The following is a 15,766-nucleotide window of genomic DNA, read 5'->3' as shown; positions in this document are numbered from 1 at the left end:
ACAGATTCTGTGCCCTTGTTTTGTTTTTGGAAAAAGATAAAGGTTGTACCATCTTGTCGTTTGCCACTACAAATAAAAGAATATACATTTTTCTTAGAAGATGGGAGTCCCCCATCATTTTTATTCTCATGTTTTTAAACCTTCCCATGTTTTCCCTTTTGTACAGATATTATTCTTGGAATGTTGCCATTTCTTCATGGGTGAGGAGGAGGCAGGGGAGGGAGAGGGTATGATGGGGTGAAGGGTTGAAAAGGAAAATAAAGTATGGATCTTCTCTAGTTCTTACAAAAACCTAAAGCCTTGTGCTTCCCTACCCAGGCCTGTGGTAAGTGGTTGCATTACATTTTACATATTCTACCCATGTTGCCATATCTCTTATCCATTCTCATTCCTGTACCTTGCCTTGGAATGAGCCAGACATGAGGTCAATTATGAGAAATGAGAACAATCTAGATAACTCAGGCAAAAGTGGGTTAGAACCTAAATTATCCCAAGCTGTGTAGTCAGGCAGCCTGGCCCACTGCCTAGGCCAGGGGTGGGCAAACTTTTTGACTCGAGGGCCACAATGGGTTCTTAAACTGGACCGGGGGGCCGGAACAAAAGCATGGATGGAGTGTTTGTGTGGACTAATATAAATTCAAAGTAAACATCATTACATAAAAGGGTACGGTCTTTTTTTTTTTTTTTAGTTTTATTCATTTCAAACGGGCCGGCCCGCAGGCCGTAGTTTGCCCATGGCTGGCCTAGGCCCTGAACTCAGGGTTGGAAACCCCACCTCAGGTTTAAGAGGAACCAAGTTCTTTATGGTCTCAGAACGCTTCTACTTTCATGTCCATTCAGTCCTAGGAGCAGAGAGCCAGGGTATTGATGGGAAACTGACACTTAGAGATAACTTGTGAGAGAAAAGGGAGCCAGAAGCTTGAGTTCCTGACAGAATGTGTGATCCATCTCCTAAAACCCATCCACCTATCCGCACTGTGGCCCCAAGTCAAATTAACCCACCGGGAAGCAAGCACAGCCTAGGACAGGTGTTCCCTCTTTACAGATGGGATGCCTCACAGGAGCTGTTCATTAAAATATGATTTTGGCTGACATGAGATAGACAGAGAGTGACAAGGGTTAACCATAGTGCTCCCATCCTCACAACTTAAAAGGAAAGGGAGGGGAGCAGGGGTCATTCCCTGTCTGCAAATGGCTGTACCCAAGGCCCCATCACAGTGAGGGCAAGGCCTGAGCTGAAACCCAAAACATGTGAAGATCTTCCACATGGCCATGGACAGGGCCGGGCCATAGGATCATTCCCCTCTGACCTCAAAGGCAGAGCCTGGTGGGAGACGGCTGGGGTGACTTGAGGATACAATGACAGGTATGAAGGACTTGTGTGGAGTTTGTTCCATGGGCTTGAAATGCGGGTCACAGGCAGGCCTAGCCTTAAGAAAACCATACCCCGACACTTGGATTGACACAGGAGATCAACGAGGGGCGATGGTCCACTCTACAAAAAGATTCTTCACTTACAAAAGGACTAGCAGTAGTATTTCTTTAAAAGATTAAGGATAAGGATTTGATTTACAAAAATGCCATGTACAACTTTTGGAGGGGGGCACTCCCATTGCATTAAGCTAGCCTCCCATTCACACCCGTGATGACTGAAAGTTACACGGTCAAAGGTGTTTAAGATTCTGCTCAGTGAATGTGCATCCATTCGGGTCTCAGCTGGGGCCTGGTCTCTGACTGCATTACCATGTCCTAGAAGTGGAGCTGGATCCTGGGTCATATCTACCTAAAGATCCCACCAACAATTGAAATAAAAAATTAAAAAAAATCCCAAGTGCCAGGGGAAAAAAAATCCCAAATGCCAGGAATTCCTAGGACAGAGTGTGTGCTCAGTTCCACTCAGAACACCGACCAGACCATTAGCTAACAGACATCCTGCAACAGGGCGGGACCTCTGAGCATCTTGGAGAATGCACAGACGGGGCTCCTGTCTCCTCTCAGCACCAACACATGCCCATCCAGCAGCACAGTGGCATCTGCTCGCCGCTGGAACAGTGATGAGAAGCTCTGAGACACTACCAGGATTTGAAGCCCACAAGCCCCAAATAGCATTTGCTCAATTCCCTCTAACAATTTTTTTCCTTCTCTGCCTTCACCCGAAGCCCAAAGGACATGCTCACAGCTGCAGACTCAGTCCCCACAGCCACAAGGATTAGGAAGGCAAATATCAGTGGGGAGAAAGCAAAGCTTCGGTCCCCTGGCTTTTCTGCCCCTCTGGCCCAGCTAACCCGGAGCAGGTGGTCCACCAGCCATCTTCTTCAACCAGGCCCTGAGGAAGGCACCTTGAGGCTTGACTCTGCAGCAGGTGGCAAGCTGAATGGACCAACATGGGCCGGGGTGAAGATGGGGCTCAGGAAATGGGCAGCTATTGGGTACCTATATATCTGGGTAGAGTGGCTAGCAAAGCCACCCAGCCTGCTTAGGAGGGGGCTAAAGGCAAGGCAGAGATTGCTGAATGCCTCAGGTGAGAGATGACAACCCCAGGTCTCAGCGAAGACTGGGCTCCCAAGCTCCAGGCCAAAAGCAGCGCCGCTCGAGCCTCTTACATGAGAAGTCTTAGGGATTTGGGAAAGGGGCAAGACCGTGCCGTCTTCATAAAAAGTACCTACCACTTTGCTCCATTTTTCTGTTCTCCTACTGAGGCAGGAAGTGAAAAGCCAGCCCCAGGGCAGTTTGGGCTTCCCAAAGTTCAGGCATCAAGGAAAGTTCATCAAGTCCATTGCCCTACTTCAGAGCTACCCAGTCTTTGCCCACCTGCCTTGAAGCCCACAGTCCCAGCGGCCTGAGGGCACCCTCCTGGCTGGCCCAGGATGGTCCCAGGCCCATCACCGAGGGCCCGCTCCCTCAGTGGCGGGCAGCATGGCAGGATGGAGGCTGCGGGCTGTGTGCTTGGGTGCAGGCTCTTCGGTGTAGCTGTCCGGGCTGGCTGCCCCATCCAGGGAGCTGCCACAGCTGGAGTTGGGGGACAGCACATCCTGCAGGAGATCATCTGGAGGTGCACCACCGCCTCCCCCGCCACCTCCTCCTCCAGCCCCCACCATGGGGTCCTTGCCAGGCTTGGCCCTCTGGGTGCCCTCTTCTTCCTGGTCATTGAGCAGCTTGGCCAGGAAGTTGATGTACTTCATGGCCAGGCGGAGAATCTCATTCTTACTGAGCTTCTTGTCTGGGGGATGTGTGGGGATCAGCTTGCGGAGCTCAGCAAAGGCCCCATTCACATTCTGCTGCCGCCATCGCTCCCGGCTGTTGGTGAAGATGCGCCTTACGACTTTGGTATGGGGACCTGGAGGACAAGGGCACAAGGGTTAGGAGAATGGGTTGGAAATCTACCGAGGATCTTCTCCTATGGGGAAGCAGAAAAAAAACATTCATTGGGAAACTTGGGAAACCTACAATACCTTCTTTCCTTTTACTTAGAAAACTCTTACTCATCCTTCAAAACCCAGTTCATCTCAACCCCTCCAGAGAGATCTAACCAACCACCACAGCCTCACAAATCCCTGGATCTCCATTACTCTTAATCATTGTTGCATGCTTCTATGCTTATCTCTCTGTACTGTGAGACATTGAGGACAAGGACCACATATTCATTCATTTACTTGTACCAAGAGGCCATATTGCACAAGTTATAAAGACAAACTCTGGAGCCAGACTTTCTCGGTTCAATTCCTGACTATTACTCACTAGATAGTGACTCCGAGAAAGTTATTTAAACTCTCTGCCTTAGCTTCATCATCTGTAAAATGGAGATAATACTAATCACTCAAGAATAAAATTATCACATGGATCTAACAACTAACACAGGCAAAGTACTTAAGACAATACCAACCTCAGATTAAACATTTGGTCAATACATGTTAGCTATTATTATCTGTGCATCAGTTATTTCCTAACAACCAGGCAGTAGGCCTAGCATTAAGAATAATGCTGAACAAAACAGACAGAGCGACTGCCCTCCTGGAGCTTACCTTTTAATGGGGCTGACAGATGGTGAACAAGAAGCAAACAGATAGACAGACAGGAGGCTGGATGTAAATAAAAGACAGAAAGGAGCTACCGTGCTTAGTTGAGTTGGTTGGGGGAGCCTTTTGGAGGAGGTGACATCTATAAGATGAGAACTTAAGGCTGAAGAAGAGCCAGCCAGGCATGGAAAGAGAGAATGGCATGTGGAAAGGCTCTGAGCTAAAAAGATAAAGTAAAAATGGCTGAAGTGGGTGAGATCTGAGTAGGCTAAGTTCAATTCCTAGGGCCCTGCAGTAAGGTGTGGGGATTTTTATTGTAAAGGTGATAGAAAGCACAGAATAAGGGTTTAGTAAAATGTTTGCTGACCGATCGTGCTGGCAGGTAAGGAAATGGAGGAGAGAGAAGAGAACAGAAGGAAAAGGACTTACCCTGCAGGCTCTCTCCCCGCTGAGAGGAGTGGAGAGACAGCCATGCATAGGCTCAGCCTGAGGCTCTAGGCAGGCAGCTGGGGGCTGCCTCAGTCTCTCCATGTCTACAATGCACTGATTATATGCACTGATCAATATTCACTGCGTTTGTGTACTAAGACTTGCAGAGCAGTGACAGACACCAGCATGCATGTATCTGGCACCTATGGTGTGCAAAGCACTGTGCTATGTCCAAGCCTGACCTGGGATTTCCAAAGCCAGGGAAGACAGAGGTGGGCCCTGCCAGTGCTCCTGAGCTCCTGGGCTGTGGCTGCTTCCTCCCCAACACAGAGCTGGGGCCCAGCAGTCCTCAGGAAGCTCTGCACACTGCAGGAACTGCCAGTACTGGCCTATTGGTTCGTTCTCTTCCTATGATCCTTGGGACCAGACCTCAGAATGTGGAAACTTGGGTAGGGGAGAAGAAGAAAGGAAAAGTCAAGACATCACCTAAGACCTACTCCTCATTTCACAGCTAAGGAGACTGGAGCCAGGACAGAGGAAGACTTGCCTCCAAGGTCAGTCATGACCCAGCTTGTCCATGCCAACACTTTCTGCTTGATCATCTCTCTCCTACGAGTGTGTGTGTGCGTGTGTGTGTGTGTGTGTGTGTGTGTGTGTGTGTAGAAGAGAGATGATCAAGCAGAAAGTGTTGGCATGGACACACACACACACGTTTTCCCAGGGAGGGTCACTCATTCTCTGTCACAGTGCCTCTGAAGCTGTCTTTCCAAACCCCAACAGGCCCCAGCCCAGCTGGCTCTGCCAAAGGCGAGACCAGGCCCAGGCTGGGAAGAACACAGCACACCTGCTGGGCAGTCCTACCCTAGGTGCCTCAGAGGAAATAACTTGCTGTTCTCAGCCTCCAGGCCCAGTGGAGAGGAATCCCTCAGCTGTGGCACAGGGAGAACCAGCCCCTGCTTCGTGGCTAATACTGGCTGATCTTGAGGGAGCTCCTAGGTGTGGGGGGGAGGTGGGTATGTTATGGCTGCTGTCACAGTTAGAGCTAGACAGGCCCCAGAAAGAGCGCCTACCCCGCGCAGGCCCTAAAAACACTTTACCCCGTTGTGTACTTTCAATAATGTGAGGAAGCTATTATCCTCCCCACTTTACAAATGAGGAAACTGAGAACCAGAGAAGTTCAGCAACAGGAACCACATCAAATCCCGACTTTAGACCTTGTACATAACCCTTTTTAGTTAAATTTCTGATTTCTAAGTCCATGGAGTTATCCTGCACCCTCATGAACCTCCCCTTCACCCTCATTTCTGTTTATCCTTCCAAGAGAACTACCCACCTCTTCACACCTTCCTCTTTCCTCAGAATGTCCATCCTGTATGCCCTCTTTCTCTCTCTGGTCAGTCACTGAATAGGTGCTCAGCAAATATTGGTAACATATGGGTAATGGCTTCCCTAACCCTCCTGCACTCCCCCCAAACCCTTGCCCCCTTCCCATCTCCTTCCTCTCCTCTGTGCCTAGTTTCCCCATGCTTCTGTCCTTGGTAGTAAATGCCACTTTCCTGGGGAACATCAGGCCTGGTCCAGGCTACTTCCTATTTGGCATACCTACCATCCCTCTCTAACCTAGCAGCACTGACACCCCATAACTCTTCCCTCTTGGCCCTGTACCGCTGCGCCCCAGGCTGGTTGGGTCTTTTGAGGTCTGTTCCTTGTCCAGACTCTAGCCTCTCTCCTCTCCAGAAGACCACAGTGGGCTCCTCTCCAGAAGCTCCCACCAAATACCCATCCCTCCCACCTGCCCCTTGCATAAATCTCAGCCTGGCTCCAAGGCCTCAGGTGCCCTTCCTTCCGGAGCCCGGGCTCCAGCCAGGCTGAGCACTGGGAGCTCCAGTGACTCCCTCCACATCCCTGGGCTCTAAAGAGCCTGCTCTCCTGCCTCCTGGTGCTGGGCCCCATCTGCACATCAAGGTCAACCTTGGGAAGAGGGACGGAGTCTTCCAAATTTCCCACTCATTTAACCCCCTCCCCCAAGTTCAGAGCCAAAGGCTACTTGGGCAGTGTGTAATAGCAGGGCTAGGGCCCTTCTGGGGAAACAAGAGGCAGTGTAGAATCTATAATGTCAGGAAGGGAACTCCAGGTCTCAGCCCTGAGTGTGGAACAAGGGACAAGAGGGCCCCACAATGTAGGGACTTGGAAGGAGACCCCCAGCAGGTGCAATTCCAGGCTAGGAGCAAACACCAGACTCTAGACTGAAGAGATCTTAGAAGGAAGTGCAGGGAGTCCCTGAGGTTAGGGCTTAGTGTGGGAGCACCTTGTGTTTCTGCCCTTCCCCGGGATCCTTGCCAAGTGTAGGAACGGAGCTAGAGTGGGGACTGCAACTGACCCTTAGAGGCTTGGGCTAAATGTCACATGTCTTCACTCCCATGTCCTCTCTTCTCTAATCCCAGCTCAGCTGCAAGGCAACTTCCAGCAGTTTGTAGTCCCAAGATAGCCTGCCCATTCACATGAGACACCTAGGAGTAGTCCCCATGATCCCTCCTTCAGGAGGGCACTAACCAGCATGAGGGGCAAATAGCAAAGGTGGAGGCAGAGACTCACCATCAGTAATCTCCATCTCATAAGGGGAGGGTCTCCTCTTCACTCGGTTGTTGGTGGCAAACATAGGGAAGGCATCTGGCTCCCCAAAGAACCCACTGTGGGAAGGAGCAGGCAGGTCACAAGATAACATTTAGGGTGGACGTGAGACAGAGGCTCCTTAGCAACCCCCCTGCATGTCCTTGAGCCCCTCACCCCTGGAAAACCAAGGGCATCCCTGGTCCCTTCATACCTGAGTTGGGAATAGAAGAAGCATGAAACACACACACACACACACACACACACACACACACACAGAATCAGAGGTGAACATATGGAACAAACACAAAAATGAACACACACAAACTCCACAGAGAGACACACTCTCCTCCCCAAATACAAGCCACACGATCCACAGACAACCTCCACTTTCAAACAGGTGCTCACACAGGCAGGCATGGCCTTCACACTTGGTGGTGTGCAACTCCAGCACCACAAAAGGGCACACTGCTCCCTCCCTCCAACCTCCCCCCACCTTCACCCTGGCCCCATGGGGCCTGTGGACAGACAACAGACAGGAAACCCTGACTCACCCCCCACCCCCTACCCTCCAATGCCCACTTTGGGCTCTCTGTAGCTTCTCTTTGGAGTCTCCTGCAGACTCATTGACTGTATCCCTGTATCATCCTCCTTTCTCCATCCCAATCCTGCCTCCCTTTCTCCACCTTCTCAGTGGCCTCAGCAGGGAAATGGACTCCCTCATGACAAGGGGTGGAAAGCTTGGGGCCAGAGACCACAGCTAGGGGCACAGGGGCTGGGGAGGGGAGGAAGGGATCCACTCCCCAAACAGACTGTCCCCCTTTTACATTTGTCCCCCTATTTCCCCTATTGACCTCTTCCAGCCCGCGCCTGCCCCGCCCTCCCGCCCCCCAAGGCCTTCACCACCTGTGTCCGGACCCTAGAGCAGAGATCCAGAGGCAGAGGAGGGAGCCCACTCCCCATCCACCCCCAGATCCTGTCCCAGAAGGCTGACGCTTCCAGAAGAACTTCACAGTGAAGCACATTCAGACACACTCTTGCCTGGCACTCACGTTCACGGGACTCCCTCCGGCCATCCCTTCCCTCCCAACCACACAGCACAGGGCACTTCTGCTCTTCCGCTCGCACCCAGCCACATGCCTGCACGCTCCCTCCTCGGCTCACCCCACCCAGGCGCTCCGCAGTCACAAGGCGCCCCCACATCTGCCCGCACACGCGCTTCCACACGGGCTCACAGCGGGCTCATTTCTCACTCGCACCCGGGGCGTCTCGGCTTTGACGCCCATGAGTTTAGCACACCCCCCCTCCCTTCTTGCGCTTCAGCCAAGCATCCCCGAGGTGCACACGGGGAGCCCCGGGGCCGGGAGCGCCTACCCGCGGCCCACGCCCCGCGCCCTCCCGCCGGGCACTGACCTGCCGAGCGAGGCGAGAGGCTGGCTGAGGCTGTAGAGCAGCGTGCGGCCGGGGGCGGCGGGGGCCGCCAGCGCGGGCGGGCTCAGCTGCACCATCCGGCCGTCGCCGGGCAGCTCCGCCGGGGCCGGGGCCGGCGCGGGCGCAGGGGCGGGCCCGGGAGGTCTGCACAGCTCGGTGGTCGGCACCCGATGGCGCGCTTCGGCCGCCGCCGCGTCGCGGCCCTTTAAGTCCCGCGCGGCACCGCCCCCGCCGGTGGGGCCGCCCCCCGGGCCGCCGCGCGCGCCCAGCTCGATCACCGGGGGCTCGGCCGAGGCCGCGCGGTTCGTCTCCTTGGCGACGCCGTTCAGCAGGACCAGGTGCGGGGGGGCCATGCGGGCCTCGGCCGCCTCCCGTCCCTCCTGGGGAGGGTCACTGCGTGCCGCCTCGCTCGGCGGCCGCTCCGTCATCCTGCCGGCAGACGGACAGACACGCGTGGGATGCGGTCAGGGAGTGAAGGCAGAAGAAGAAACTCACGCACCGAGTGAGAAAAGGCGACAGACGGAGAGCCACGTGGACACACACTGGCCCTCGGGGCCCAGCGGCCTGGCGGGCCGGGGAGGGGGGACAGGGGGGGGGTGTCTCTGGTTTGGGAGAAGAGGGGAGGGTGCCTGGGAAACAGAGCCGGGGGGGGGGGGGGCACGAGGACGGAGGTAGAGAAAGACAACAGAGACTTTGGAAGAAAAGGCATAGAGTCAGCGGAGGAAAAACAGACGGGGGAAAGGAGGAAGGAAATGTAGAAAGAGACGAGAGAGAAATACCACCCCGTCCCCTTCTCAGGCCGCAAGGGAAGAGGAGGGAACAAATCCCCGACCGAGTTCCTCCCGGCCCCCCTCCCCTTGGGTTTTGGCGGGGAATCGGCCCCGCGGAGGTGGGGGTGCCTTAAGAGCCTCTCAGCAATGCCGCCTCCAGCCTACCGCCACGCGTACCTAGAAACGTGGTGGGGTGCGAGTAGGAAGTTTAGGGAATGGAGGCTGCAGAGCCTGGGGTCCACGCTGCTGGAGCTGCCAGAGAATTATCCCAGGGAACCAGCACCCCATTTCAACATATATTCATCACCACCCCTCCCCACCCCCCCCCACCCCCGCGAGGGTGTCTTCTGTGCAGCTGCTGGAAACCCCAGCCTCCCTTTACTCCCCCCAGGACTGGAGGTGAGACATCAGGGAGGGAAGATGGTGATCCTGGCCTACCTCCCTGCACACTCCTCCCTCTTCTGCTCAGCTGGACTCGGAAGTGAGGTCGGGTCTGGAAGGGAGGCCCCGCGGAGGCAGTACCGAGCCAACACATTCATAGGGTGCCCCTGAGGCTATGGGGTGTGGGCTCCCATCCACACCTGGCAAGAGGTGTCCTAAAGGCCCTTGAACTCTTCCAGCCCTCCCCCACCCCCTTCTGCCTTAGCGTTGTCCTCTAGGAAATACCTCCTTATGCATTTAAAAGCACTACACAATGGCTCGAGTAAACATTATTATTGACTTGGAGACTGGGCCGCCCAGGGGACCACTGCCTTGCCCAAAGCCACGCCGATTTGCGACAGAGCAAGACCAGAACTCTGATCTCACTTTGCCTACACTATCCTCCATATATGCCCTCCCTGTATGTCCCCGAGCTCAGGCCATTCCTCTCCTCACAACCATAGTCCGGGATAATCACAGAGGCTCCACTGCACACAGAGCACTCCTGCCGTTCCTTCCAGCACCCCGCGCTGGTGCCAGTGGAGCCAGGCCCCATCAAGAACTAAACCAAAAAAACCGTGAGACTCTGGGCCCAGAGGTTGGGGATGCCTTTAAGTTGTTTTATTTTAAAATATATAAATAAAAAATATAATCAACTCGACAGGCTTCATAAGATGTTCAAAGTAAGGTTTTTGTTCTCGGAACTATATAATTGGGGTATTTTATAGCAGAAAATAAATACCCCAAACTCCAATTCAGCCCCGAGCAGAGTCCATCTCATCATTTACAGCAGCTACTGAGCTTCCATTTTGTCACTGCACTGCTCAAGACCGGAGTGGACCTGGCCACAATCCTTCCCCCACCCCCCACCCACCCGACTTTTTGAAACCTCCTCCTAAGATCAGCTCAATTGCCACCAGACACACACACACACACACACACACACACACACACACACACACACCAGTGGAGAATCGCCATTCAGATTGCACTCTTTCCCTGGGTCTGCCAGCCCTGAAGCCTGTCCCAGAAACAACAAATTTCCCTGAGACAAGCTGCAAAAGCAATGGGTCCACAAGGCTTCACGGGAAGCGAGTTTACGATCATGGTGGAAACAATAGATCTATATCCACAGAATGGAGCCACCACAACACTGGCCATTAAAAATGTACCCAAGGTATAGCTGTAGGTCCTCCTGGCTCCCCTGTAGCAGTGAAATGCACCAGAAATGACCATTCCGTGACACAATACACAAGCCCCCAGGTGCCGGCTCCCTACCTTACTGTCCCAATGTGTGATGCGCCCAGTGACATGTGCTTCAGCCCCAGTGTCTAACCCAGTGACAAGTGAGCCCAGCGCAATCGCAGGACTGAGCTCAGGCTCTCCTATGACACATTTAATCCCAGGCTCCCCTGCTCAGCGTAGGAGTGAACCCCAGAGGAGCGAGGAGAGCCCATATTCCAGATGAGTTGACCCTGCCCCAAATGCCCTCTCTAGATGCCTAGAAATATCTGTATGTCCCAGGTTCCCTGTGGGAAACCTACGATTTGTCCCCAGGGTCTGTGGCGGACCCCTCCCCGCCCTTCCCGGGATCTCAGGAAAATCCACGGGGCACTTCTGCAACTGGTATCATCCAGGCCGGGGGTCTATGCTCCAGAAGATGCCACAGACGGCCTCACACGCAACTTTGGTTGTCGGTTTTCAGCTACTAGACCCCATCACTTGGCTTCGTTTAAGATTACTAAAGAGAAAGCCTAGTGATTTTTGTTTATTTGGTTTTATTTGGGGAAGGTGAAGGAAGGGGGAGAAGGTTTCAAACGGAATGGCACTAGCGAATTCGACCATTACAATGCATCTGTCTTTGTGCAACCAAGACCCAGCTCGCAGCACCCAACCCCGGGTTTTCATCTCCAGCTGCCAACCGCCATAAGGTGTCCTTGCACCTGAACAAGTCAGGGGGGCTGGGGCGCTCCTGGGGTTGGGCGTGGAGGTGGAGGGGAGGCACCGGGTCTCAGGCAACTCCCCGTTCCCCATACGGAGAATTGCTCGTATAAAGCAGCCCCTGCGCATCCGAGGCCACCGCCGGAGACCGGGCTTCCAGTCCTCCCCCTGCACCCACACCCGCCTGACCCCCTGGGGGAGCCCCAAGCTCGCGCGAGAACCCACAGCATCAGTAAATAGAACCGCTCTCCCCCTGCTGTTTGGGGGGGGGGTGGAAGGGAGTCCAGCGCGCCCCACCCTGGGCCTTAAGCCCGGGTCGGGCCCACGGAGCTGGGACCGCGCTCGCCAGGCCGGCTGCGGCCTTCTTCCTGCCGCCGGATTGCGGGCGCAGCCAGCCCGCGCCCCCGGATCTAGAGATCCAGCCGCCCCACGCTTAGGAGCCGGGGGCACGTCCACAGAACCCATGGTAGCAGCCCGGGGACTGTGGTTCTGGTTAACGAGTTGTGAAAACAAACAAAAACGAGCTGTTTTTGCTGAGGGTCGAACAAGGAAGGGCCGCTGGAACCCTCCGAGGCGCAGAGGCCAGTCCCCGGCGGAGGCAGGTCCCGGATCCCGCCGCTGGGCCCGTCCTCCCCTTCTCCCTCCATCGGAGCCTGGACCGTCCTCCGTCCTGGGCTCCCCCACCCGGGCCGGAACCCAAGGCCTTCCTGGTCACCATTTCCACAGGCAGCGTCCCCCCCAAACTCACCTGGGGCATATTTAGGGAGACCGGCCCCTCTGAATAGGCTGTCCACTCCTCCGCGGGAGAGGGGCGGGAGCCCGGGTGCGGGTCGCGGGCGGGGGTGTCTGCTTGCCCCGCTCTCGCCCGGAGACCGGCAGTTAGGCCGCGGTGTGGTGCCGGGCGGTCTGCCGCGCCCAAATCGAGTTTCCAGGAAAGATGGGGGTGGAGAGAAAGAGGGAGGGCGAGAGGGAGGGCGAGAGAGAAATGGGGGTCAATGGCTGGGAATTACCTCACGTCCTCGCCTGCCCAGGGAATCGCGAGCTGCGTCCCGCCCCCGCATCTGCAGGTGCTTGAAGCCTCCCCCGCCCCATAAAGAAGAACCCGCACCTGACCAATCAGGGATAACGATGGAGCCCAAGCACAACAACAGGCCGCCGCAGGCCGCCCCAGCATTTCGGACCCTCCGGCCTGGGCGTCTGGTTCAGTGTGAGCCAGTGCGTGTGCGAAGCACTGACGCGTCTACGCGGTTGGCTGGGGAACCGGGTCAGGGGGAGCTGCAGCCGTCTGCAGCTTGGCCTGGGAGTGGGGGATAGGGGGGCATGTGTATTGGAAAAAGGGAATCCCGTTTTCAGACCCCTGGTCCATGGGGCAGAACCTCTGAGCCCCATTCTCTCCATGACCCCCACCTGCCTACCTCCAGCCCAAAACGAAACCAGAACCCAATTCAAAGACTTTTCCTGCCTGAATGGAGTTGGAACCGCGGGGACCCAAGAGGAATGGGGGGTGGGGTATTTGCTCTATCCAGGACCCTTTTCTTCCTATTGATTAAGAAGGAAGGAAGGAAGGAAGGAAGGAAGGAAGGAAGGAAGGAAGGAAGGAAGGAAGGAAGGAAGGAAGGAAATCAAGAAAGAAAAATCAAGAAAGAAAGAAATCAAGGAATAAAGAAAGAAAGAAATCAAGAAAGAAAGAAATCAAGAAAGAAAGGGAAACGAGAAGAGAAGAGAAAATGGAGACAGAAAGACTATTTTGGGCGACGAGCGCCAGGTGCTCTATGTGGATGATGCTTTATTGTGACACTTGAAACCTATATGGTTTTATTAACCAATGTCACCCCAATAAATTTAATTTTTAAAAAAGAAAAGACATAAACGCCACCTCCCCTCAACCATCCCTACACAACGAATTTTGATTTTTCTGCATTCAGAGCCGCAAGAGAAGGGGGGAATTCTAACAATTCCTTGCAGCAATAAACAAGAGGGGAAGGAGGGTTAAAAACAAACCCATTGCTGCTTCCCAGGGTGTAGCAGTAGCCAGATTTAGTTCGCTCCTCCCCCCAAAGGGTTTTGTTTAATTTATTTTGCCTAAATCACCCAGTTTATGAGCACTCATGGAAGTTTCGGATTAATTGCAAAGGCCTCCTTTTGTTTTTCTTTTTTGCCCCGACTTTGGTGGATATAGGAACAATTCTTCCCTGCGGTTTCAATCCACTGTGGGAGATTCTCTTTCTCCTCTTCTAATGCACATGGGGGCGGGGGAGGCCGAGGGAACCCACCCATTCCCCGTGTCTTAGGGCGAGGTTGATTTTTGCTGTAGATCGAGCTTCTGTGTTTGTCCCTCTCCATTTTCCCTCCCTGCCCTACACCCAGCAGCTTAAAAGGCCAGAAGGCTGCTGGGCGAAGCCGCGCGGCTTTGTTATAGATCCAAAGAAACTAGAAGAAAAAAGCCGCTTCGCTCCTGAACCATTATTTTAATTAAAATAAGATGGTGATAGTGACGTTAGAACCCACAATAACTGGCAAAACCAAACCATTTCTTCCGGAGCTAGGGCAGCACTGACTCCGTCTCTCGGAGCCCAGACCCGGACACCGATGCGACGGGCACCCGACCCACGCGGGAATGTCGCTCACCAGGGAAGGGATGGGAAGGAAATGTTCCTTGGAGATGATCCCGAGGGTCCCCACCCGAGGCGCCGGGCCTGGGGAATGTGCCCATTGCCTTTTCCCGGCCTCTCGCGTAGCGTCCAGCAGCCATGACCGGAGGAACTGACCAGAAATGGACAAAGCCCGAATGCGAGTGCGGCTGGAGCCGGAGCCCAGAGCTCCCGGCTGGAAGAGCCTCCGGCTCATCAGCAGATCCCTGAAACGCCAGGGCACAGACCGGCCTCCGGACAGAGCAGCCCCGTCTGTCCATCGAAGCCATCGGTGGCTTCCGAACACACCTTTTGGAATAAAATGTGAAATCCCTCCCCGCACCCCCACGCCACCTCCTCAACGTGCGCCTCCGTCTTTCCCGCTACCCGCCAGCGATGTGCAAACGCACTCCTGCAGGACACAGCACACAATCCAGGCGACAGGGCCGCACACGGTCCAGCCCCGCAGAAGGGGAGCAGAGTAAACACAACACCACTCTGCCCCACACACCGACGTGGTCAGGCCCGCGCATTGTCCAGCCTGACACAACGAAATCGGTCCAACGCAATCGCCCAGGGACACGCAGCCCCACCTAGTCGCGATCACACATGCCGAACACAACAACGAACCGGTCCAGACACCATCGGCAGGGCCACACAACCCACACACAGAACCAGACTCCAATTGAGGAGGCAAGCTAACCATTACAGACACCGCTGAAAACGCGGAGGGACCGCGAAGAACCCAAATCTACACACACCCGAACAGCACAGCCACCATCCCACTCGGACCCCACCACCGATCGCCGAGAAGACCACACGGGGAAGAAGCCCACACTGCCCAGCGCTCACACGCGCACTCTCACAATCCCACCGCATGCACACAACCGCGAAGAAGAAATGGAAACCAACCACCGCCTCGCGCATTGCTGTATATTGCGTAAGGAGAAAAGGGAAGGAAGGAAGAGAGTCTCCAAGGCGGGAGGGGCGGCGGCGGCAGGCGCGACAGCGTCCGTGGAAAATGCCCCCCTCCCCCTCGAAAGAAACCGAGGGACCAGGAGCGGAGAGCTCTTCTACGAGTCGGGGAAGAAGGAGGAAAATGCTGGGGAATTCCTTGGGAGGCTGCAGGTTGCTGTCCCCCTAGAAAAAGGCTAGAATGCTCACGTTTTGCAGCTACGGGGGGACGCGTGTGGCCATTTTGAGGCCGGGTCCTTGCGCCGAGGCCCTCCCCCGCTCCGTCCCCCCCCCCCCCGCCCCCGCCACTAACTCGCTCTAATCCTGCTCACGTCCCAGGCCTCGTTAGCATGGGCCCAGGCGCGCCGGGGCCGTGTGCGCCGCGGAGATAAGGCGTTGCCGCGGGTCCGCTCGCCCTCGATAAGCGCCTCGGCCATTATGGGCCAAATGATTCATTTTAATTTGGCAATTTCACTGGAGGGAATGGGGACTGGCTGCGTGTAGCTGGGACGGGCTGCGGCTCCGGAATGCGCTGCGAGTCGGGCGCGCTGTCTAGGACCCGCCG

The 15,766-nt window shown here is 55.1% G+C and overlaps 1 protein-coding gene across 5 annotated transcripts; it reads right to left on the bottom strand.

The window, feature by feature from the left end:
- Positions 1-747: 747 nt before the first annotated feature.
- Positions 748-15,492, bottom strand: TAL1 (TAL bHLH transcription factor 1, erythroid differentiation factor). 5 transcript variants are annotated; one of them, XR_009451990.1, is made up of 5 exons: positions 12,366-13,123; positions 8,469-8,915; positions 7,041-7,135; positions 2,667-3,337; positions 748-1,540 (listed from the first exon to the last, which is right to left on the bottom strand). XR_009451990.1 is itself a non-coding variant. In XM_059689675.1 (5 exons), the coding sequence occupies exons 3-5, from the start codon at positions 8,912-8,914 to the stop codon at positions 2,883-2,885; spliced, it is 996 nt and encodes a 331-aa protein (XP_059545658.1). In that variant the 5' UTR covers position 8,915; positions 12,366-12,523; positions 15,412-15,469; the 3' UTR covers positions 748-2,882. The 5 variants fall into 5 exon arrangements, 4 of the variants coding, with proteins under 4 accessions (XP_059545658.1, XP_059545656.1, XP_059545657.1 ...); XM_059689675.1 differs by adding an exon at positions 15,412-15,469 and having other exon boundaries at positions 748-3,337; positions 12,366-12,523; XM_059689673.1 differs by adding an exon at positions 15,009-15,343 and having other exon boundaries at positions 748-3,337; positions 12,366-12,523.
- Between the last annotated feature and the right edge of the window lie 274 nt (positions 15,493-15,766).

This window comes from Myotis daubentonii, chromosome 3 (assembly GCF_963259705.1).
Source record: "Myotis daubentonii chromosome 3, mMyoDau2.1, whole genome shotgun sequence".
Taxonomy (NCBI): Eukaryota; Metazoa; Chordata; class Mammalia; order Chiroptera; family Vespertilionidae; genus Myotis; species Myotis daubentonii.
The sequence above is the reverse complement of the archived record's forward strand: the minus strand, read 5'-3'. Positions and strand labels throughout refer to the sequence as shown.

Coding starts and splice junctions, on each gene's coding strand:
- TAL1 (XM_059689676.1), bottom strand. CDS start 8,914: ATGACGGAGCGGCCGCCGAGCGAGGCGGCACGCAGTGACCCTCCCCAG. Junction 7,136..8,468: donor CCTCTCGCCTCGCTCGGCAG/GTCAGTGCCCGG, acceptor TCCTTCCCACAG/TGGGTTCTTTGGGGAGCCAG. Junction 3,338..7,040: donor TGAGATGGAGATTACTGATG/GTGAGTCTCTGC, acceptor CTTGTCCTCCAG/GTCCCCATACCAAAGTCGTA.